This window comes from Sciurus carolinensis, chromosome 15 (genome assembly GCF_902686445.1).
Source record: "Sciurus carolinensis chromosome 15, mSciCar1.2, whole genome shotgun sequence".
NCBI classification, from domain to species: Eukaryota; Metazoa; Chordata; class Mammalia; order Rodentia; family Sciuridae; genus Sciurus; species Sciurus carolinensis.
The window spans coordinates 41973826-41999348 of record NC_062227.1 but is presented as its reverse complement, the minus strand read 5'-3'; the positions used below and the strand labels follow the sequence as shown (position 1 = coordinate 41999348).

The window sequence follows — 25523 nt, the reverse complement described above, 5'->3', positions numbered from 1 at the left end:
TTCTCAGACCCGCGGCTCCTCCTCACACGCTCGAGGCGGAGGGAAGGAGGGGTAAGAGGAGGAGGCGAGCGGGCGGCCGCCGCAGCTGCAGACCCGGGGCCAGAGGAGGCGGAGCGGGAGCAGCCGCCGCAGCCACCGGGGCCGCCGTTGCCGCCCGCCGCCGCGGGGCTGCTCCGAGTCCTCTCTGGGCTTGAGGGCACGCGGGGCGCCCCAGCCATGCCCCGCAGCGGCAGCTGAGCCAGGCGCCGGCCCCCTTCCTCCGGGCTCCCTTAGCCGCCGCGCCTCCCGGCTGCCCGCGGCCGGAGCTGCCCGGCGCCTCCGGCGCGCCCCAGACCGCGAGCGCGAGCAGCGGCGGCCGCCGACGCTCGCTGGTGCCGGTGGCGGGGAAGCGCGGGACCGGAGGAGGCGGGGAAGATGGACACGGCGCCCTTGCTGGGCTGCAGCCTCAAGGATGTGAAGTGGAGCTCGGTGGCCGTGCCGCTGGACCTGCTGGTCAGCACTTACCGGCTGCCCCAGATCGCGCGGCTGGACAGCGGTGAGTCCTGGCTGGGGCGCAGGGCAGACGCGCGCGGACCGCGGTCTCGGCGCGGGTGTACGCGCGTGTGCTCGTGAGGGTGGGACCGGTGGGGAGTGGGCTGCCCGCCCCCGCCCCCCGCCCCCCGCTCGGAGCGCTGGAGTTGGCCCGCGCGGCTGTCGCAGCTCTGGCGCGTTGCTCTCAACTCTCTCCAGCAGCGGCCAGAGAGATGGAAATCGGAGCCTTTGCAGTGTAATTAAAAGGACGCCTTAAAAAATAAAATAAAATAAAATCAACCTGGGGAAACCTCTGCAGATAGTAATCATGGACGCTGTCCCTCCCCAGCCGCCTGCAAGAATTACTCAACCTGAGAAACCCTGAGGAGTTATCTTAGGCAACTTTCTTATGAAAATAATTGCGCTCTGGGTGGCATCTTATTTTGGGTGCTCTCCCTGACCCCCCCAACCCCCTTCGTCAAGAAGCAGCAGATTAAACAGGAAAAGCTCCTGGGTGACCAATGAAAGGGATCACATTTCTCAAAGACCTTTTATTACAGCTTGTCTGTTTTGTTTAACCCAACTGAAAGTAATTTAGGGCTGTGTGTAGAAAATGTCTTCAGCAGAAGTGTTGGTATGTTTAAGGTTAATTATTAACTTAGTGCATTTTCAGCCTAGAAAGAAAATTTAAGTCACTGAAACATATATTGATTTGTAATCTGACCTCAGAACCAAGAAACGCGTGCATGTCCTGAAATTGCCCACCAGTGACCAACCAAACATCCCCCCAACTGTTAGCAGTGTGAGATCTGCAAATAAATATGTAGATGTGCTACTATCAGGCAAGTAGGCGCCTTTCACTTGGAGAGTTGTGACATGTAAAGTGGCAGGGTATGTTGTGTTTTGTTTTCAGGATAACTTCAGTGGGTTTTGACTTCATAGGATTTCAGACTGTTTTCAGAAAGAAGCCTGCCCTGCTGTGGGGCAGCCTGGCTGCTGGCCGGCAGGCAGGCAGATAGAGCTGTGGCCACACACAGGCCAAGTCAAAATAGCACTAAGTAGAAAGATGTCATTGGAGTCACAGGCACTTGTATTACTCCTTGTTTTCTGGGGTTTTGTGATTGTGCTCCTGAGCCGTATAAATGTCCAAAGGAATTTTTTATGCCATTTTTTACTGGGGTTAGATTAGACATTTGAAGCACCAATGTGAAAAATAAGGACAAGAAAGTTCATGAAACTGGAAAACAATCTTGGCATGCTTGCTGTCCTTGTTTGATTGTTGGTGGCAGTGGTGGACATTGGGAACAAACTGGAAGTTTTTAAAGAAGTGATGAAGTGCAAATGACAATAGATGTTGAATCCAGGGGAGGACAGATGGTATGTTGAGGCATTTCTGCTTAGGGCGGGGGTGGGAAAGTGTCTTGTGCTTTAAATATGCATTTGCAGGTCTGAATCTGTGTATGTATTCAGTGTTTTTATTTATTCCTCCACTGTATAAAATTATATATACTGGCAGGTTGTGAGTCCTCACCTTTTGTGACCTTCCCTCTTATCTGCATGCTGCCAAAACTTCTTAGTTAGGCAAGAGAGCATTGGTGCATGTGGTATAAAAGTCACTCAAAAGCCTCATTAAACTGGAAGTTTAAAGAGGCTGAGGACCAGTTTCAGACATAACTCTGAGTTTTCTTACCCCACTTTCCTATCCTCACCATTCATAAAAAGGATCTGAATCAGCAGTGTCCTCATCCCACACTTCTTTTTAAAATCAGGACGTGGGTTGTGAGTTTTAACACTGTGTTCTTTCAAGCCTGGAATGGATTTTGATCATTATGTGTAATTCCAATTCTTTATTATAAATTTAACTTATTTCCTTATTATCATTTGAGAATCACCATGGCACATACAAATTCATAGTCCTAGCCCAATACTGCTTTATACTTTGTCTTTTTCACTTTAACAGTCGCTTCTCATTTAAACACTTTTTGTTAGCATGGTTTTTAATAGCTACATAATGTTCTTTGGGGTAGCTGTACTGGAGAATCTAGTCCCCAGTATACTGTGGATGTTGTTTCTTCAATTTTTTGTTAATATAAATCATGATATAATGAACACTCCTGTATATAAATCTCTTTGTTTAGAATATAGTCCTTCCTTGCTGATTGCATATGAATCCTTTTTAAATCCTTGGCACACATTGTCACTGCTTTAAAGGCTAAAGGTTATGCTCATTTACACTAACATGGGCATTGTAGGAGTATTGCTTTCTGCTCACATCCTTAAAAAATTAGGATTTTAAAATATCTTTACTAATTAGTTTGGGCAATGTGTTATCTTAGCAATTTAATTTGTGTAGACCTTGAAAGAGCCAGTGGTAGATCTTCTGCTTATTTTTAAACATGTTTCACAGCAGTGTTTTAGAACAGGTTGAGGACTTGTGGCCATATTTTTAAATATTATCAGTGAAATCTCAAATTTGTTGCAGTCCTCATCCTGTGTGTATCTTTTTGCCAGTTTTAGTACCTCAGGTACACTTTACACACACACACACACACACACACAGTCCTACCCCGTACTTAGATGTGAAAGGTAGTCATTTTCCAAGTCACTTGCTTTGAAAGATACTAGAAAGAAATTGAAAAACATACCACTAGTTGACATTATGCCAAGAGGAAACTTTTGGCTAATTTTAAGCTATCCTGAAGGAACATTTAAAATCTATTTTCTGAACTTTATTATTGAATGCCCATCATATGCAGATACATTTCTAGATGCTTGATATATATTGCCTCAGTTCCTCAGCAGCCACATTTTAAGGACTTTGGAAACGTGAGATTGAGAGAAATTAAGTGAAGGACTCAGCTAGTAAATGGAGTGGGCTTTCCATAGGACTTTGTGCCTCCTAACAACTGGCCTCTTGGGCTCTGCTACCTCCTTGTCCTAGGGAGAGTAGTTTGGAGTAGGTCTGATTTCGGTTGTAAATAGCCTCACTGTCTCTCTCAGAGCTTGAGGACTGGAAAGTCAATATTTTAAAACAGTATAGACACTGAATTAAGTACTGGCATCATCCATCATGTTTAAATGACTTTCTACCTCCCAACAGAGTGGCTAGAAAGAAGCAGGGGCTAAGAAGAAAGGTTACAGAATCAGAAAGAAGTAAAGAAGTGGAATTTGGGGGAATAGGGCATATATACCTGTATAGGAGTCTTGGGATGGTTGCTTAGTACCCTTGCTTTTTAAAAAATATTAACTACATCAGACATGAAACAACTCCAGTTCTCCATATTAAGCATGTCATTCCTAAAATGCCAGTTAGATGGATGTATTCAATTTTACATACCCAATGTTGAAATTTGTCTTTTTTTTTTCCCTCTATACAGTCCTTCCTTCCTCCATTCTTGCCCCCCTCCCTAACCCTAACTCTAACCCTAACACTAACCCCTCCCACCCCCCATTATGTGTCATCATCCACTTATTAGCCATATCATTCGTCCTTTGGTTTTTTGTGATTGGCTTATCTCACTTAGCATGATATTCTCCAATTTTATCCATTTGCCTGCAAATGCCATAATTTTATCATTCTTTATGGCTGAGTAATATTCCATTGTATATATATACCACATTTTCTTTATCCATTCATCAATTGAAGGACAACTAGGTTGGTTCCACAATCTGGCTATTGTGAACTGAGCAGCTATGAACATTGATGTGGCTGTATCTCTGTAATATGCTGATTTTAGGTCCTTTGGGTATAGGCCAAGGAGTGGGATAGCTGGGTCAAATGGTGGTTCCATTCCAAGTTTTCTAAGGATTCTCCACACTGCTTTCCAGAGTGGCTGCACTAGTTTGTAGCCCCACCAGCAATGTATGAGTGTACCTTTCTCCCCACATCCTCGCCAACACCTGTTTTTGCTTGCATTCTTGATAATCGCCATTCTAATTGGGGTGAGATGGAATCTTAGGGTGGTTTTGATTTGCATTTCTCTTATTACTATAGATGTTGAACATTTTTCCATATGTTTGTTGATTGCTTGTACATCTTCTTCTGTGAAGTGTCTATTCATTTCCTTAGCCCATTTGTCGATTGGATTATTTGCATTCTTGGTGTAGAGTTTTTTGAGTTCTTTATAGATTCTGGAGATTAGTGCTCTATCTGAAGTATGATTGGCAAAGATTTTCTCCCACTCTGTAGGCTCTTTCTTTGCATTGCTGATAGTTTCCTTTGCTGAGAGAAAGCTTTTCAGTTTGAATCTATCCCAGTTGTTGATTCTTGCTTTTATTTCTTGTGCTATGGGAGTCCTGTTGAGGAAGTCTGGTCCTAAGCCGACATGTTGAAGCTCTGGACCTACTTTTTCTTCTATAAGATGCAAGGTCTCTGGTCTGATTCCGAGGTCCTTAATCCATTTTGAGTTTAGTTTCGTGCATGGTGAGAGATATGGGTTAATTTCATTCTGTTGCATATGGATTTCCAAGTCTTCCAGTACCATTTGTTGAAGAGGCTATCTTTTCTCCATTGCATATTTTTGGCCCCTTTGTCTAGTATGAGAAAATTGGAAATTTGTCTTTGTATGCTAAGATAAATACAAAATTGAGTGTTGTCCCACGAGTCTTCATGGAGAACCCAGAAAAAAGTACTCTTGCAGTTTTCCTTGGGAAGATTTGATGGTATTATATCTCATCAGACAAGTCTAATCCCAGTCACTGAAGCCTGTAGAATCAAATATTTATTTACTTTTTTAAATTAAAAAAAATTTTTTGTAGGGTAGGGATCAAACCCAGGGCCTCACATTCACTGGGCAAGCACCCTCTCACTGAACTACAGCCTCAGTCCTTAAATTTATTTTTTAAATGATACATGAAAACATAAAAAATTTGCATATTAGTAGGATACATGACGTTTCAACACACACATGCACTGTAAAATGTTCAACTCACATTAAACCAATCTCCTCAACCATTTGTTGTTTATTCAGGGTGATATTTAAACTGGTCTCATAAATCGTTGGCTAAAGAACCAGGTTCAGCAGATATGTTTAGGACTAAGAAGATAGAATACTAACCCCCACTCCACTCCAGCCATGCTCACTCAACTGGGTTGATGGAAAATTGCTTATTATCTTTCTTGTTATTTCATCTTGGAAAGGCTCTGAAGGTCTAGAGTAGTGTTCTTCTGTCTATTTTGTTCCTGTAAATCCTAAAAAAAAAAAATTCTGTGAAACTCTAAACACGTTTTTAAGTTTCTAAAATTTTTCCTCCTAAGTAGTTGAAAAGGGTGTAATTTTTCAGAATATTATAAATATTGACATTTTTAATTATATCATTTTTAAAAACTTACTGTAATTTGAAGGTACATGAATAAGTTCTTCATCACTTAAACATTTATACCTTTTTTCTCCCTAGGTTCACATTTTGATCTGCTTTTCCTTGTATAAAATAGACTATTCCAATGCAACATATTTGTATGCTTGAAAGTATTTTATTGATCATTGTCATACTTTTTGTAACAAAAAAGGTATATAAATTGAAATTCTGTACTTTTTATTTCTTTGGACCACAAAACAATTCATATTTAAATATTCTTGGGTTTTGTTTTTGTTTAACAAAGAATTGAAAATTACCTGACTTACAAAAGGAGTTGTTTACCCAAATACTAGAGATTCCACCCCTCCACACGCATTAGCACTTTTCTCTTTATCAGTCCTCCTGAGGTCTTTGCATCCCGGAGAATGCATTTCAGAAAGATTTGGGGAAAGGCTAGTTTTGTAAAGTTGGGGAAGGACCATTGTGAGGGGGAGTTGCTGAAGGACAGCTTTCATCCATCACAGTCATGGCCATCACAGAATGGATGTTCCTCCATCACAGTCACTGTCCCAGGTAGATAAATTCCTAGACAAGAGTACAGTTGAACGTTGAGGATTCGGATACTGATTCTTCTATGACTTTTATGGAGAACCCCTTGGGAAGTGTTGACTCTGCTTCAAACATGTACTCTGGTTCAGAAAATGCTGATGTACCAAACTAATAGATAGTTAATGACCTTGTTGTGTGTTGAAAAGAAAAGGAAGGCTGAGACTGCATGAATTGAGAGGGAAAGAGGAAAAAGAAGGTAGTAGAAGTTGGAGATAGCTAAATAGGTAGACTTGGGACAGTCTGTCCTTCCTAGGATTGTGGGGGTGTCAGATCTGATTCCAAGCCCTGAGTGTGTTGGGGCCATGGGAATTTTGGTTTTTGTTTTGTGCTCAGGTGCTTCTACAGCTTTGTCATTTATATGCCTGGAGACCGTAGGGACTTAAGCATGCACACTGAGACCCCAGGAAGGCTCCAGGTGTCTGTTTGCAAGTGTGGAAGGTCTTTGCAGATCTATGTATAATCTTTGAAATTGATGTAAGTTCTCAAAATCTGTTCTGTGCTTGATGTTATTTTATATATGGGTGTATGGATGTGTGCATATGTGTTCGTTTTACTTTTTTTCTAAAGTAACGGTGTAAGTCTTGCTCCAGGATGATGTGTCTTATGGTATGGCTTCATGTCCTCTGGTGTTCTGCATTTACAATACAAAGAGTATACACACCCAGGGTAGGGAAAATAATGGTTTTAAAGATGCTGGATTTGGAACCAAGAGACCTCTGTTAGCTATTTCATAGCTGTGAGTTCTTGGTCAGGTTTCTTTTTCTTTTTTTCGTACTGGGAGTTGAATCCAGCTGCACTTTACCACTGATATACATCCCCAGTCCTTTTTATTTTTTTGAGACAGGAGCTCACTAAGTTGTCCAGGCTAGCCTTGAACCTGTGATCCTCCTATTTCAGCCTCCTGAGTCTCTGGGATTAAAGATGTGTGCCACTGCACCTGGCTTGGTCAGGTTTCTTAACACCTTTGGCCTGTAGGTTTCTCATGCAGAAAAAATGAATATTGTAGTAATGAATGTATCTCTTAATTATTCATTAATTTGTTCACTTGTTCCCCTAATATTTATTAAGTCCCTACTATACGACAAGCCCTGTTACAGATATTGGAGCTACAGTAATGAACAAATCAGACAAAAACCTTTGTCCTCCTGGAGCTACATTCTTGTGTATCTACTTATTTTATTAGATACAATAGCATATATGAAATATATGCAGATATATAATAGCATGTATGCAATACACAACAGCATACCTATGAGATTGGCATAGTGAAGTGCAGATCATTTGAAGGGGAGGCTTCAGAGTGTATCATTTAGGCAATTGAAGTAAACTAAATAATAAGTGGATTTTATTATCCTTATACAGATAAAAAGAAAAAGAAAAATGCTCCGACTGACTTTAGTCTCTTTTCTCTTGAGTCTTTAGGTTATTAGTTATCCGCAGTTTATGAAAAGGAATAAAGTCTTTATCAGAAGTGTTATAAACTTACTCAAGACTGGGGTTGGGAGGGACTGAAGCAGAAAGTTAGGAAAAGACTTTTAATCTAGAATAGACATGTGAGTCCTACTAAATGGGACCAAAACAAAGAGTTGAGAAACTTAAATCTTTTCCTGCTTTTACCATGGACCTGTTACCTTCACTGATTGATGTTCAGTTTTTCGTATACTTTAAATTTTTAAAAATTTGTTCTTTTTAGTTATACATGACAGTAGAATGTGTTTTGACATATCATGTGTACATGGAGCATAACTTCCCATTTTTGTGGTGGTTCATGATATTTTTAGTATACTTGTACTTGCCCCCAGCTCTCACCTATTCTGACTATTGGTCTTGCCTAAAAACTGTGAAGAAAGAATAGGGACAGTGATAAACATTTAGACCCAAAAGACAGGATTGGCTGTAGAGCTTCAGGGTCCTAGTTTTTCCAAAGAAGATGGCTATTTTGAAAGTCTTAACATGAAATGAGTTTCCACACTGCCAGTAAAATCTTAAGATGTAAAAGCAAAACTGTGTTTGATTGTTGTGTTGTCTGCATCATACTTTAAAGAGGGAGTATTTACGTCTCTTTTGCTCATTGGCTGCCTTGTTGAAAGAGCAAGTTCTTGTGGACCAGCTTGTAAACTCATTAATTTTTATTCGAGATTCCTGAGGTATCTGTCTTTTCACTTACTGAGTAGAAGTTCTAGGAAGATTTGTAAACTCCCCTCTGGTCCTGAGCAGGATTCTCAATCTTAAGAACACCAGCTGTTTGGATGAAACATGAAAAATGATTCTCACAGCTTCTTTATGTACTATTCTGTCCTATTTTAAAAATATAAAATACTTGCTTAAGTATTTGGAAATTCATGAGATTAATTTCCTTTAGAAGCCATTTTCACATGAAATGCCCCTCGTCCCCAAACTTCCCTACCTTACCCCTGTTCCCAATATTACAAAAATGTTTATTTGAATTTCAGATTAAAGGTATCTAAAATTGTTTTTACTGTTTCTTAGCACCTAGCACAATGCCTGGCATTGTAAACATTTAATAAATAAACAAGCAAATCTCACTATTAGCAACCGTGAGTTTCAGGATATTTTTATTACTAAAACTTTTCAGCTCAGCAAGTCTCAAATAGAATTTCACTTTTGTTCCATTTAAGGTAGTCATTATATTCTTAAATTTATAAGTCAGAACCAAAATGATAGGACCTAATTAATATTAGCAGCAGGAAAACTAATAGTGTGGATCATCATGATTTATAAAGTAACAATTCTTAGAACTGTTATCAATATTTTAAATTATTTCTGGAATTTGCAACTCATTTTCAGATTTTTCTCTTAGATAAATAAGTCAGTTTTTTTTCATATTAAAATGACTCTTACTATCATGGTCTACATGTAATGGCACCAATCTTTGAAACTAGTCACTGCAATAAAGAAAATACCTGATTGGACAGTCAGCTAACCATTTACCCATCTTCTCATCTCAGGATACCAGTGATTTTATTTCCCCCCCTTTTTTTTTTTTTTTAGTTTTTTAACAAGATTTTTTCATATTTTTAGATTTATGCATTGTGGTCATACCTAACAATGGGATTTGGTGTTACATATTTGTACATGCACACAACATAACAACATAATTTGACCAGTATCGCTCCCCAGTATTTCCCCTTTCTCTCCCTAATTCTCTTCCGCTGGTCCATTTCATTTATTCTACTGATCAACCTTTGATTTTCATGAGATCCCCCACCCTGCCTTTCTTTGCCTTTTTCCTCTGTAGTTTCCACCCATGAGAGCAAACATACAACCCTTGATTTTCTGAGTTTGGCTTATTTCACTTAACATAATGTTTTCAAGTTCCATCCATCTTCCTGCAGATGACATAATTTTTATTTATTTTTTTTATGACTGAATGAAACTCCATTGTGTATATATACCACATTTTCTATGTCTATTCATCCATTGGTGGCCACCTATCTAGGCTGGTTCCATATAATTTGACTTTTGTTAATTTTGCTGCTATAAACATAGATATGCTTGTACAGTCATTTTACTTCTAAGCAAAGCAAGCCACTTGGTTCCAATGGTGTTAAAAAACCACAACTACTAGTTTAGTACAGTTGTCATCTTCCTAGAATAGACCCAAGATTGACTTGAAACCAGAGTGTCTTAATTTCACTGAGTTTCCTTTTATGCCCCCGAAGGAGTAGTACATTGTGGTAAAAGAAGGAAAAACAGCATTTCCAAGCCCCTTTCTGGTTCTGGGGGTGAATTGTGTTACCATTATGGACAGATTGTTTTAATCGATTCTGCTAATTGTTAACCCAGTTTGAAATATTTAAATACCACTTGGGCTTTGATGACTTAATGGTTGTTTAATAAATACCAAGTTACTGAATTTAAAATGCAGCACAGATTCTTCATAGTTATAAAGATATTTGTTCTGGGTAATATTTAACATGTACAGAAAGTTGTTATGATTGGGCTGTTTCTAGCATGGGGTGATGTAATTTTGAGCAGTACTTATGTATATATCCTTGTGAAGATTTTAAACAAGTTAGGCTCTGTTGTGTTTTCCTCAGCTCAGTAGAGAAAAATTTCCTTGGCTGGACACTTGTATATTAAGGTGTTAATTTTCTTAATCTAAGACTTTAGGATGTTGGAAATGAAAATTTGCCCTCCTCCTAGTTGGGAACTAGATTGAAATATCTAAAAATAACAGAAAAGGGTAAATGTTTGCATTCCTATTTTTAATCACATCTGTGAGCTTGTTAGGTAATTAGAAAGCACCAGTTTTAACAGTCTATCATCGATTCATAAAAAGGTTAATGAAATGCCTGAGAAAACCTTGAACAACTTCAACACATCTGCAGTACAGATTTGCATTCCATGATTGATATTCAGTTTTGGATTACTGTTTTTTCCTCTAGTAACAGTGAGTACATGAGGGGTGGTTGGAATCAAAGAGCCAGCATGTATCCTTCCCATTATCATTCCTGGTCCTCAGCAGCCTGTGCTCCCAGATCTTCAGTTTTAGTGTGATTCCAGTTGTTACTGAAACAGGATCCATTTTTACCTTTGGGCCACTGACCCACAAAATCAATCTAGCACCAAACCCAAGTTAAAAAAACAAAACAAAACAATTTAATTAGTTGGAGAAGGAGAGAGCACGTGGCAGAGAGAACCCTAGGTGGTTTAAATTACCTACTTAAAAATACCAAGTCACAGAAAACTTTAAAAGAAATGCCCCTTATTTTTGGTTTATTTTGGTCCCACGTTTTGGCCAGTTAAGAGAAGGGGAGCCACTGAGAGTGGATAGGATCAGAAGTTCTCTTAAGCTCATCATGGCCTTGTAGACCACTTAAGGTGAATTTCAGTTGTGTATAATACAGGTAACACACACACACGCACGCACACACACTCATACAACGTGGTTTATACAACGTGGAGATTTTTTTTTCCCACATAAAAGGAGCCCTGAGGTATGCAGTCCAGGACTTCATATGGTAGTCGGAAGAGTCGAGGAGTAGGCTTTATGTGTTTTGCTCTGACGTTCTCCGTGAGGAGTTTTCACTCTCAGGTTCACTTCAAGCTCCTAAATAGCTGCTGGAGTTCTAGCTATCTTGTCTGCATCCCACACAGCAATTAGGGGCAAAAAATGTTTTACCCCTATTCCTACACCACCCTTCACTCAGATCTCATTGGTCAGGATTAGGTACTTCCATGCAAAATGGAAGACAGGGAACTGAAGTCCTAATGAGTCACGATGCCCAGGGGTTCCTATGGCAGAAGAGGTGGTGGATGTTGGGTATTAGGAGCCACTTCAGCAACCTCGGCCACCCAGATTGTTGCTTGGTGCCCTTTCTTCCCATTTTCCCTCTTACTCAAAAACACTGTTAAAATAGCCACATTGTTGGGCCTCAGCCTCTTGACACCTCCCTTACCCAGGTTCTTCCTCAGCGAAGGTGGTGTGTGACCCTCTTGCCCTGACTTCCTCCTCTTTTTATCCTTGAGCCTCAACTCAACTTCAAAGTGGTTCTCTATTTAAGAAGCCTGTTATTAGAGGTGAAGTGCTTTATAAAAAGTATGGCATGAAAACTGCTTGTGAGGAATTGTGATAGAGGCACACCTCACTGTCTTTTTCCTGTGCCTTGTCACATTTCCTCTGATTCCATACACAGTGCAACAGCTGTACAGTTTTTAAAGGTGCTCCCCACCCCCACGGGCCAGAGTCTTCATGTTTGTGTTTAAAAAAACTTTTTCTGAGGCTGGGATTGTGGCTCAGTGGTAGAGTGCTTGCTTAGCATGTGTGAGGCCCTGGGTTCGATCCTCAGTACCACATAAAAATAAAATAAAGGTATTGTGTCCACCTACAACTAAAACAAAATATTAAAAAAAATACATTTTCTGTTTTTACCCCAATGTCATCATTATAGAAACTTTGGAAAATATAGAGAAAAAAAAAAAAAGATAAAATTGATTATCTGTCTTAATTCCAGAGCACATTATAACATGTTCTATAAGCATTATTTGTTATGCAGGCATGGAATATAAATGGAAAATATATGTCAAAGCGGAACCAAACTATGTGAAACTTCTTTTGAATTTTACATTTGCTCACATTTTTCTTCATTATTAATATCCTTAGAAAATAAAACTTTTGTCACTGAATGGGATTCTGTTATTACCAATAAACTGTTATTTCCTTGACTGTTTTCCAGTTGTGAGACATTTGCTTTTGAGTGTCCTGGTTTTGAGAATATTTTTTTTACTTAAATTAGTCAGTTTTATATTATTTCATCATTGTGGTTTGTAGAAGGGGGACTGTTGTTATTTTTAGATTGTGGATGACATCAATAACTTGCATCCAGGATAGTTGGAACCATCAGCAATGAGTAAGTAAGCCCAACACTCTGTACATTCTTGATTATCATAGTTGTTTCTTAGTCTTTGCTAATTTAAATAATTCAAGAAATTGGCATGTTTTTCTATTTTATTTCTTTGGTTACTAATAGAGTAACTTCAGTAATATATTTTTGTTTGTTACATTTTCTGACCTCTTTGTTCGGTTTTATTTGATAGCATAATACAAAAAACCTAATGTTCTATATTCTTTGTTTTCTATAGGATTTTTATAAATAATCTTCAAATTTAATGTCAGTTAATCACTTTGTAAACTGTTTTTCTTCAGTTATGTTTGTAAGTAGTTATAGTTTCTGAAACAGAATAATTGTGATTAATTTACTTATCAAAGTAGGTATCAGATTTAAATGTGTAGTGATCACTCTCAGATTGGGACTGATCCTCTGAAAGAAAGAATATCCTTTCATTGTATAAAATAAAATCATCTTGTGAAAATCTTGGTTAAACCATGTGTGTATTCCCAACTATAATTCTATTTTTTTTGGAGTCAGGAAGCTTTTCTATAGATACTTCATTGTTAATAAATTCCTGTGGATTGCATAAAACTAAGATGACAGATTAGATTCCTCAGTGTTTGACTTTAAAGACTAAGAATGCAATTGACAAATTGGTAAAAAGTTTAAATTCTATTTTTTTAAATTTTTTAAGTTGTAGATGGATGGACACAATATCTCTATTTTTTTTATGTGGTGCCAAAATTCAAACCCACTGCCTCACACATGTGAGTGCTCTACAATCCCAGCCCTTGAATTCTTTTTTTATGTAATCTCTAACATACCCTCATGTGCTGCGTGTGCGACAGAGACAGACTAGAGCAACTTCAGAGTCTTTTGAAGCTTAGGAGCTGAGTCCTGACACTAGGAGATAAATAACAGAAATTCTGAAATCACTTGAAGACCCAGAGAAGCAAATGTGATGATTCAAATGTCATTTCATTTCTTCTGTTGAATAACAATGCAAGTATTGAGTTCACTGCAGTGATTAGGAAGGGAGACGGGTAGGGGAGGAAGAACCCAGTTTAATTCTCTCTGGATATAAAGCCAGTGATTGATGGGAAATAAAATACATTATCAGTCTGCCAATTTAGCACCTAAAGACTCTATAAATAGTTGTATTTATCAGTGTCAAGGTGACAGTTGCCGAAAGTGAAGTATAAGATAACTTTCAGGGTATCTTCTAATGCCAAAGAAGAAGCTTCAAATTAACTTCACAGTAGATCAGGTAGCTTGTGAGTTGTGCTTACTCCAACTCCCAGTCTCTCTCCTTTACCCTTGACTCCACTGAAAGATATTAATCTGAGCAGACTGTGTGCAGATGAATACTTTCATATTAGAGCAGAGTTCCAGGCTAACTGGCAACTAGAAGGGAAGGATGGAGGAGATGGGTGCACTAAGTATAATCCACCTAATTGTTTTAAACAAAACTTCATTCTACCGTTTATAAACGTCACTGTGAAGAATATGGATATATAAACATGTATACAATGAGATAATGAAAGTCCCTACCATCTCAAGATAAGCCCCATCTAACATTTTGATGCATTCCCTACTCATACATATTTCAAATTTTACATAAATGAGGCATTTTAGCTATTTTAAAAACATCTCTCTCCTTTCACATCAAACCCCTCCCTCCCTCCCCCAAGCCATTCTGCCTACCCACATAATCCACTTCAACAATCTAGTGCATGATCTTCATATTTCTTCTGTACTTACCTTACATTGGCATTTCATATGTGTAGAGAGACCCCTACAGAATTCTGTTATTGTTAAATAAAATTGGATTATATTACAGATACTTCTGGGATTCTCATATCACTCATGGGAATCTTTGTAAATCATCTGGTATCATATGTAACTCATTTTTTAACAATTGCATTAATACTCCATGATATGAAAACACTCATTCTTTTCATTGATTTGTGTTGTTTGTTTCTAGTTATTGACTTTTGTGAGTTATACCTCCCTAAACTTCCCCATATATAATGTCATTAATTTGTTCATTGTTACTTTAGAATTTGCAGTTTCTAGCTAATATTGTCAATTTCTCCCCAAAACCATCTTGGATGCATTGCCTTCCTGATTCTTTCAATCATATATGCAAAATTAAGTATTTTGGGGGGGAAATTAAACTTATATCCACTCAAAATCCAGTTTACAGAGTGTAATTAATTGCCAAGATGTGATCTAAAAGTCCATAACAATTCTCAATTGTTTCAGGGAAATGAAAATACTGTATCTTTAAAATCTGTGTCAAGCACAATTATTATAAAGTTTAATGGTTATAAAGCGAGATCTTATTGCTTATTGTTATTTTCAGTATAGCTATTAGTAACGTTTTGCTGCTTTTTAAGAAGTGAATTGAAATCATGTTCTTTGTTTTTTCTATTGTTGGCTTGTTCTCATCAATTTCTAGATGCTATTTGTATATTATGGAGATATTTCCCCTAGTTTACATTTATTTTATTTATTGATTTTATTTATGTTGTATTTTTCCATTTAAGAGTTTTTAATTTTCCTGTGGACAGAGTTTCTTTTCTTGTTTTTGGTGTTAAGAAAAATCTCTCTTCTCTTAGATTGTACATGTAGTATTTTAGATTGTCTAGGAAAATTTACAGTTTTTTTATTTGTCTTTAATCCATCTGGAATTAATTAATTTTTGCATATGATGCAAGATTTTTTTTTCTTGCAGGCTGCTGTTGTGCCTTCCCATTTATTCAAAAGTCTGTTACTGCTGATATGAATTATCTTTGTTAAATTTATTTTGCTCTTTAACAGTAGAAAGACATAACTTGATTCACACCTGTCTTTCAGGGAGATGTTTTTGGCTGTGTTCTAAGAACACACAAGGTTAATGAAATCTGAAAACAATTCTTTTGTTCCCCAAAGAAGAGAAGTTATAGCTAGCACTGCCCCTTGTCTTGACTTGTTCTTCTTTTCCAGTGACCATGAGAGACCCATGTTTTCTTTTTTAAAGAAAATTTAAATTCCTTTTGAAGCAGAGCTACCCTGGGAGATTTAGAAGTGATAGTAACTTGTTAAATGCCTTCTAGAAGCATAGTCCAGATGCTTTGGCAAAAAGTTTTCTCCAGGGAAGAATTTGTTTTTAAATTGATACTTTACTAAGCTGTTGCACTTTGTTCATGTGTGTGCACACACTTTACTAAGCTATGCACTTTGTGCCTGTGTGTGTGTGTGGGGGGGGGGGATTCAGAATTTAAGAATTTGCAAGTCATACTCGATTTTAGGTTACTCAATTGAAAGTTTATTTCCCCATTATTTTTCTATGAGGGACACACTTTCATGCATTATTCTTAATAAATGTGTATATTTCTTTTACATACCCATAATGACCTGTATCTGTCCACTTTTGAAGACTTAAATTTCTCTCACATTTTGTTTACCTCTCCCAGACTCTTTGATGGCCTTGTCTTCCTGATTCCTCATAATCTTACTTGTAAGGACCAGAATTAGAACTTTCTAGAAAAAGTGTAGGGCAATGTGGATCTTCTATCTTAATTTCAAACCCAAAGTATGTTCATAAATAGAGGAGCAAGAAGACAACTCACAATATAGATTAATCTCTGAGACTTCATTCACTCTGTGATCCTTGTGTAAAATTAGAACAAAACTTCAATCCTGGATCCCCTGAGGAACTTTATTAGGTTGGAATAGAGAGTATTTAAAATTTTACTCTCTTTTTAAATTTGTCTGAGAACAGGGATCCCCTTTTCTCTTTCTATTGTAGATTTCACAGGTCTAGTATGATGCTCCCCTGAGGGATCAGAGATCTTATCTGAGTGACTGTTCCACAGTGTTGTCAGGGTACTCCCGCTTACACATGGGTGCACATACTCTGTTCTTCCCCTCTGGCCTGGTAGCAGGTTTTGGGCAAGGAAAGAAATAATGATTCTAGTAGTCACTCCTTCCTGCTTTAAAAGCTCAGGGGACTTGGTGTCTTTCTAAGACTCCGAGTTTTCAAACTATCTCAAGCTTAGAAGAAACCTCATATGCAAGAGTGTGTCTTTCTTTAAGATTTACTGATGGATGGAAAGAAGTTGAAACATTTCTGAGGCTGGGGAAATTACAGTCAGTTCATGGAATATCTTTGAGCCAAATAATTCCATGTACAAAGCAGACACATGAGACAAGGAATATTAGTGAATGCCCCAGTATTGGGAGCGGGGGAGATAATCTAAAAGGAAAATCAGGGCATATTCTCTGAAACATCCATCTCTAATGAAGAACGCTATAGTTGGGATTTGGAATGTTCCCCAAAGGCTCATGTATTGAAGGTTGATCCTCATCTTGGCCCTGTTGGGAGGTGGTAGAAACATTGGAAGAGGGGCCTAATGAGAAGTCTTCAGTGCGTTGGGGTTGTGCCCTTGAAGAGGGATTTGGGACCCTGACTCTTCCTTTTTTTCTTTTTTGATTTCTAGCCATGAAGTGAATGGTTTTACTGTCAATGGTGCTACTGCCATGATGTGCTGCCTTGCCACAGACCCAAGAATGCAACAGGGCCAACCAGTTATGGGCTGGAACCTCCCAAATTATAACCCAGAGTAAACTTTTTCCCTGTAAAGTTGATTTTCTTAGGTATTTGTTACAGTGATAGAAAGCTGACCAACCCAGAAAATGCCGGGTTGGTTACTCATGTGGCAAAAGATAAGGGGAAGTTCCTTGTTATATATGACCATGTTATGATTTTTTCCTTGTGCTACATTTTCCAACCTCAAAGAATAATTTAATTTGTGTTCCCAGTACCTTTGACCTCTCTGAAGACTGGGATTGTGTCTTTCATGCCCAGCACCCAAGATGGTTTTCAAATTGTGTTACCTTGGCAATATGTAGGTGTTCAGTGGAGCCTTAAGGACTTTTTTGGGGGGGTGGGGGGAGCATGATATACAATATGCAAACACACATACAGTGTAGTGGGTTGAATGGTTATGTTCCTCCCCACACCCACCCCTCACTGCCCAAAGAGATGTCCATGTTCAAATCCCTGGAACCTGTGAATATCACTTTATTTGGAAAAAGATCTTTGCAAATTTAACTAACAGTCCTGAGATGAGATTATTCAGGATTCCCTGAGTAGGCTCTAAATCCATGGTAGGTGTCTTTAGAAGAGAAGGGAAGAGGGAGATCTGAGACAGGAGTAGGCACTGTGACCAGGGAGGCAGAAATTGGAGTGATGGCAGCTATAAACTGAGGTTTACCTAGAGCCATGAGAAGCCAAAAGAAGCAGGGAACAGAATCTCCTGTAGAGACTTCGGAGGAAGTGTAGCCCTGCTGCCAACTTGATTTTGAACTTTTGGCCTCCAGAACTGGGAGAGAATAAATTTCTATTGTTTTAAGCTACTTTGTGTTAATTTATTATATGACCCAGAGGAAACTACTGCACAAACATACACAATGCACACACACACACACACACACACACACACACAATATACAAGTTTTGCTAGCCTAGAATTAAATAAAATGCCAGATTTTTTAAAAAATGGAAGTTATAAATATAGTACTGTATCCTCTGGATTAAAAAAAAAAGTTTCTCCTAGCATCCATCAATAGGCCGATGGATAAGTGGGAGTGTGGTATGTGGTTTCACAATGCTGTTCATTTAGAACAATGGAACACGAGCTTGCTGTCTCATAAGCACAGTACCAAGAGCTAGGAACACAAAGACAAATAAACAGAGCTGATCCTCAAGGAGTTCATAGGCCCAGATTCTTCGACAGTTATCATGTGATAAGCATGGAAATGCTCCATCCCATAAGTCAGTTAACCTTGCCAAGAACTCTTGGGGCAGTTTTTACAGAAAACATGAATTGGCTACTGAGTTAGTCATTGAAGTACGAGTAGAATTTTGCTGGGTTTGAAAGAAGGAGAATGTATTCCCGACGGAGGTTTAGAACATCCAGAACAGGGGAATGTGGGAGGGAAAGTAGGGAATCAGGCCCAAAAAGCAAGTTAGAAGCAGATTTTGAAGAGCCATAGTATTTTGAAGATTGACCTTTATCCCAAGGCTACACTGGTAGCCCTTAACCTTTGGTCGCCTTCCAGGACACAAATAACAGAGTGTTCTAACAGAATAGATTACAACAGAATCCACTGAGTCTCAAATTGTTATAAACTCTAGTATAAAAATTAACAAATAACAAACCTTACAGTGATACATATTCTAATAATTAATAAGCTACTCATATCAGTAGCAGTCTCAGGAGAGGCTTGATGTGGAATCTTGGGCTGTGTACCCATCCTTCCCCAACTTAAGATAAACCTCATGTTTCTGCCCTTATCAAGAAAGCAAGTCAGAATATGAGTGTGTGTCAGGTTTTCATAGAGAAATGTAAATCTGTTTTCATTATTAAGAATGAATTATTTCACACATTTCAGTATTTTACCAAATGCAGTATTAACATGTTCTATAGGTAGCCGTGTCACTAGTGTACAGGTAAATGGCTCATCATGTTCCCAGGTGCATAGCACAGTGCCTACTTACAGAAACGTTCGTGAGATGTTCGATTATATAAACAGTTGGAACATGTTTACCCTTTAAATATGGTAAAGGCCTATATTTATTTTTTACTTTAATGTCCTCTTGGAAGATCATTTAGAGTAGAAAAAGGATAGAATTAGAAAGACAGTGTTTTGAAGCTATAGGGTTATAATCAAGGAGAAGGATGGCCTCTGACCAAATGCAGAGGAGGAGGAGTTATGTGAAGGAGAAATTTCCAGGGCTAATGATTGGATATGGATAACAAAGAAGGAAGCATTAACTAGTGCTGAGGTGACAGGTTTAGATGCCAGTGCCCTTATTAGGAACAAGAACACACATTGAGAAGCAGGTTGTAGGGAAGTGCATAGTCAAGGTAGGCCAGGTTTGGCACTATAACAACAACTTCAAAATGTCAAGTTTGTTTAAAACAGCAAAGGTTAGTCCGGAGATGTGACTTAGTGGTAAAGCATGTGCTCAGCATGCACAATTTTCAGTTTGATCCCAATCCCATTAATACATTAATTTAAAAAACAGTAAAGGTTTATTCCTTGCTTATGCTATATGTGATGACACTGGTTGACTGGAGGGGTGGGGAGTGTAGGACTTTGTCCTCTTTCCCCTCACTTCGGGACCCATAATTGCATGTCCATCCATTGTTACTGAGGAAGGAGAGAGATTCAGGTATTATGGCAGATCATCCCCTGGCCCCTTAAAGTGCTGCCTGTAAATGGTGCTCCTCAGATCCCCCTTACATGTGGTTGCTAGTGGAGAGTTCCCTAGCCACAACTACCTTATGAATCCACTGACTACTATGGGGGGAGGTGTGGGAAGGCAGCATAATACGTGGACATGCTGGGGTATTGAAAGGGAATTCTGCCCACAAGGAGCTAGAAATCTTGCATCTTGAGAGACTTCAGGGTTAGAGAAATAGTATAGGGAGATGTCAGTGTCAAGTGAATAACATTGATCACTATCACTTGGGAATAGAGCCAGTGCTATTGATGGGAAACGATCAAGGTTAATAAGTTTGTGGTAACAAATGTTGCAACCCTTAAACCATATTTTTTTTAAGTAACTAGTTATAACTTTTAAATTTTATTTAATGGTTGCCATAAGGTTTCAATTAATCACCTAAACAGAATTTAACTATTTTAAGACTCCAAAATTGCTGACTTGCACTTAGTAATTTAAAAGGTGCCCTTAGATTTTGCCGTAGGATTTCCACCAGTTCTTTGACCCAGCAGGGAAGACAGCATATTGCAGAGGATAACCATTATGGTTGAAACAGAAGATCCGTTATAAGTTGATTGATGCCAAGGTTGCTGAGCACTCCAGAAATTAGCATACCTTTAAAATTTTTCTGACTGTGCCTCAGACAGCAGAATCAGCTCAGCCTTGCTATAATGATGTTCTTTTTATAGCTCCAATTACTGGCAAAGGGAGGTAGTTAATAGCAGTTTTCCCTATACGGAGGGAGACTTGTTTTCTATTCTTCATTCTCTTTAAAGGTTCTTAGGCATTTGCAAGCCCGGCCTCCATGCCTCTACCCCAGAATTACTCACTTTTTAAATGTTTCAAGTAGACTTCAGTGATTATCCAAAATAAACTCTCTTCTCTCCAAGACTGCATGTTTATCATTGAAAATGAAAACTGGTTTATTGCATGCCTTCATTCTCTTTGATGAAGATATTAATAGCAGGAATGGTGTGAATGGTAATTCTGGTTTTCCTGGTCAAAGCAACATTAAATTTCTGGGTTTTGGTAGTATTATACCATGCATATGTTTTTGGTGGTGGTGGTATTATTATTTTAAATAGAAAGCTAGCTTTAACTTCTTGACACAGGCATGTAAAACTAGTAACTGTTTCATATTCTGCATGGATGTTTACTCCTGGATGATAATTATAGTTCAGTTTGTTGAGAATTAATTGTGGTGCTGGTTATTGCACAGCATTTTATATATGTTGTCTCATTTACTCATAATACCCACAGCAGAAGAAGAATCTGCTCAAGGTCAGGGAGCGGACAACTGGCAGCCAGCAGCCAGAGGCAGGTTTAGAGCCTCTCAGACCAACCAAGAGTCCTTCCGCATGAGCATTGCACATTACAAAGCAAGAACATCTTTTGTCAATCATTTTTCTTTTTTTTTTTTTCTTTTTTTTTTCTTTTTTTACATTTACATAGGGTAATGATGTTTATTTTATTTTTCCCCTCCCCCCACCCCTCCCACCCCTCTTTTCCCTCTACACAGTCCTTCTTTCCTTCATTCTTGCCGCTCTCCTTAGCCTAACTCTAAACCTAACCCTAAACCTAATGCTAGCCCCTTCCACCCCCCATTATATGTCCTCATCCGCTTATCAGCGAGATCATTCGTCCTTTAGTTTTTTGAGATTGGCTTATCTCACTTAGCATGATATTCTCCAATTTCGACCATTTGCCTACAAATGCCATAATTTTATCATTCTTCATTGCGGAGTAATATTCCATTGTATAAATATGCCACAGTTTCTTTATCCATTCATCAACTGAAGGGCATCTAGGTTGGTTCCACAATCTGGCTATGGTGAATTGAGCAGCAATGAACATTGATGTGGCTGTATCTCTGTAGTATGCTGATTTTAAGTCCTTTGGGTATAGGCCAAGGAGTGGGATAGCTGGGTCAAATGGTGTTTCCATTCCAAGCTTTCTGAGGAATCTCCACACTGCTTTCCAGAGTGGCTGCACTAATTTGCAACCCCACCAGCAATGTATGAGTGTTCCTTTTTCACCACATCCTCGCCAACACCTGTTGTTGCTTGTATTCTTGATAATCGCCATTCTAATTGGGGTGAGATGAAATCTTAGGGTAGTTTTGATTTGCATTTCCCTTATTACTAGGGATGTTGAACATTTTTTCATATATCTGGTGATTACTTGTACATCTTCTTCTGTGAAGTGTCTGTTCATTTCCTTAGCCCATTTGTTGATTGGATTATTTGTATTCTTCGTGTAGAGTTTTTTGAGTTCTTTATAGATTCTGGAAATTAGCGCTCTATCTGAGGTATGGTTGGCAAAGATATTCTCCCACTCTGTAGGCTCTCTCTTCACATTTCTGATAGTTTCCTTTGCTGAGAGAAAGCTTTTAAGTTTGAATCTATCCCAGTTGTTGATTCTTGCTTTTATTTCTTGTGCTATGGGAGTCCTGTTAAGGAAATCTGATCCTGAGCCAACAAGTTGAAGATTTGGACCTACTTTTTCTTCTATAAGATGCAGGGTCTCTGGTCTGATTCCGAGGTCCTTGATCCATTTTGAGTTGAGTTTTGTGTAGGGTGAGAGATAGGGGTTTAATTTCATTCTATTGCATATGGTTTTCCAGTTTTCCCAGCACCATTTGTTGAAGAGGCTATCTTTTCTCCATTGCATATTGTTGGAACCTTTGTCTAGTATGAGAAAATTGTATTTATTTGGGTTTGTGTCCATGTCCTCTATTCTGTACCATTGATCTACCTGTCTATTTTGGTACCAATCATGCCGTTTTTGTTACTATTGCTTTGTAGTAGAGTTGAAGATCTGGTATTGCAATACCCCCTGCTTCGCTCTTGCTACTGAGGATTGCTTTAGCTATTCTAGGTTTTTTATTCTTCCAGATGAATTTCATAATTGCTTGCTCTATTTCTGCAAGGTACATCATTGGGATTTTAATTGGAATTGCATTGAATCTGTATAGCACTTTAGGTAGTATAGCCATTTTGACGATATTAATTCTGCCTATCCAGGAACATGGGAGATCTTTCCATCTTCTAAGGTTTTCTTGAATTTCTTTCTTTAGTGTTCTGTAGTTCTCATTGTAGAGGTCTTTCACCTCTTTTGTGAGATTGATTCCCAAGTATTTATTTTTTTCGATGCGGAAATCAATAAATGTCATTCACCATATCAACAGACTTAAAGTTAAGAATCACATGATTATTTCAATAGATGCAGAAAAAGCATTTGATAAAATATAGCATCCCTTCATGCTCAAAACACTAGAAAAAATTGGGGTAGTGGGAACATTCCTAAACATTATAAAGGCCATCTACGCTAAGCCCATGGCTAATATCATTCTAAATGGTGAAAAACTGAAAGCGTTCCCCCTAAAAACTGGAACAAGGCAGGGATGCCCTCTTTCACCGCTTCTATTCAACATCGTCCTTGAGACTCTAGCCAGAGCAATCAGACAAACCAAAGAAATTAAGGGATACGAATAGGAAAAGAAGAACTCAAACTATCCCTGTTCGCTGATGACATGATTATATATTTAGAGGAACCTGGAAATTCCACCAGAAAACTTTTAGAACTCATAAGTGAATTCAGTAAAGTAGCAGGTTACAAGATCAATGCTCATAAATCCAATGCATTTTTATACATAAGTGATGAATCTTCAGAAAGAGAAATTAGGGAAAACTACCCCATTCACAATAGCATTTTCCTTTTTTAAATAGTGAACCTCTTAGGCACAGGTACCAAGGATAGGCCTGATCCCACTAACTGAAGTAAAGAGACCACAAGGGCCCCTTAGAACTGTTTCTCGTGGGAAAGCAACTAAAGTGTGGACACCGGGGATTCCTAACTGAGGTGGGTTTCTTATTTGAAAAGCTTATGTCTTCCCCTACCCTAGGCTTCCCAGCAAGAAGGTGACATATAACGGCAAAATAAGAATGGCTTGTTTTTCTCACTTGACTTTTAAAAGTTATTCCCAAATTGTCCACAGTGGTCCATTAATACATATATTTGGTATTCCTGCACATAAACCCATATATGTAGTGATACTCTTAATCTACCTTGGAATGGGACTTGAAGAAACTGCAACCTCTGTCCAGTGTACCTCTGCTTCTGGTGTTCAGCCCTCTCGTCAGATCCTTCCCCTGAACTCAGCAGTAGTGTGTTCGACCTTACAGAGTGAAACAGCAAATCCTGTGGAAACCAGGCAGAAGCCGGCAGTTGCCCTCAGAATTGACAAAAACACAAGAGACAGAATCAGGGTGTGTGGTCTCACTTAGGCCTCAACATCAGTAGATAACCTGCTCCACATACACATCTGTACCAGGCAGTTACATTTTTATCAATTACAGTTCTAGAAGGGATTCTTCTTTAGCTTTTTGGACATCAGATGAAATCTGCTGAGGGACGTAGATAATGCACAAAAAGGTTTTCATATAATTTCAAAGTGTTCATGGACAGCCCCCACTCCTGCCTGAAACCAGGGAATCAGGCCCTGGGCTGGAGTGTCTGACGCTGCATGGGACTTGGACATAGGACAGATCATCAGGCAGCCAAGTAAAATTGCAGATGTTGGTAAGATTGGAAAGGCACACCCTCTTTATTCTAACTTTATTATTTTACATTAAAATCTTCAGTTTCTTAGGCAAGTAGTGATATTTTTTGTGTGGTGGGTGGATGTGGGGAAGGTGTTGGTACCCTGGAATGGGAAGTGATAGAGAAGGTTTCCCCAAAATGAAAATGCATGGTATCAGTTCACACAGATCTGTTGTTATTTGATTCAAGTCCCTCCCCCACCCCCCACCCCCCACCACACAGCAGCGAGCTTACCCTGAGTCAGAGTTGGCACCTGTGGCCCATGGGCCAAATCTGGCCTGCTGCCTGTTGAAGTAAATGAGGTTTTATTAGAAAATAGCATACCCATTTGTTCACATACTGTCTATGGAACCTTTTGTACCACAGTAGCTGAAGCCAATAGATCCAACAGAAATTGTGTAGCCCCTCCCAAGCCTAAAACCTTGACTATCTTGCTCTTAAAAGAAGTTCAACAGTCTTTATCCTAAACCATCAGTTCTTAACCAGTGTCCTTCAAGACCAGTGTTCATTTATGTGGATGAAAGTTGGATGCCTGTAGACCCTGCAAAGTTAAATGAGACTCTTGTTTGCTCATTTAGTAAATGGTAGATATTTCTTTGAAAATGGGGCGAGAGCCCAGAATAAAACCCTTTATAAATACAGTATGGCAATTCTTCATTATCTGTGTCCTTATTATCTGTGAAATAGCATAATTTTCATCCCAGGCCAGGATCTCTAGTGACTTCTCACAGTATTCTTGGCTGATACAAACTAAATTATTCAATGTAACCCTACAGAGCATAGAACCAGAAAGCCAAAAACACCCCAGTAATAACACAAAATGAATATCAACAACATATTTTCAAAATATGTGGTTTCTTGGGTCATCTATG

The 25523-nt window shown here is 38.8% G+C and overlaps 1 protein-coding gene across 3 annotated transcripts in view; it reads left to right on the top strand.

The window, feature by feature from the left end:
• The window catches only part of Garem1 (GRB2 associated regulator of MAPK1 subtype 1), a 187168-nt gene continuing 161645 nt past the window's right edge, over positions 1–25523 (top strand). For 2 of the 3 annotated variants that reach the window (XM_047526425.1, XM_047526424.1), the window contains exon 1: positions 1–535. In XM_047526425.1, the coding sequence (XP_047382381.1) occupies positions 415–535 (121 nt within the window). In that variant the 5' untranslated portion in view covers positions 1–414. Of the gene's footprint in view, positions 536–23854; positions 23911–25523 lie in introns of those variants that run through there. The other variant, XM_047526426.1, reaches the window with a different exon arrangement.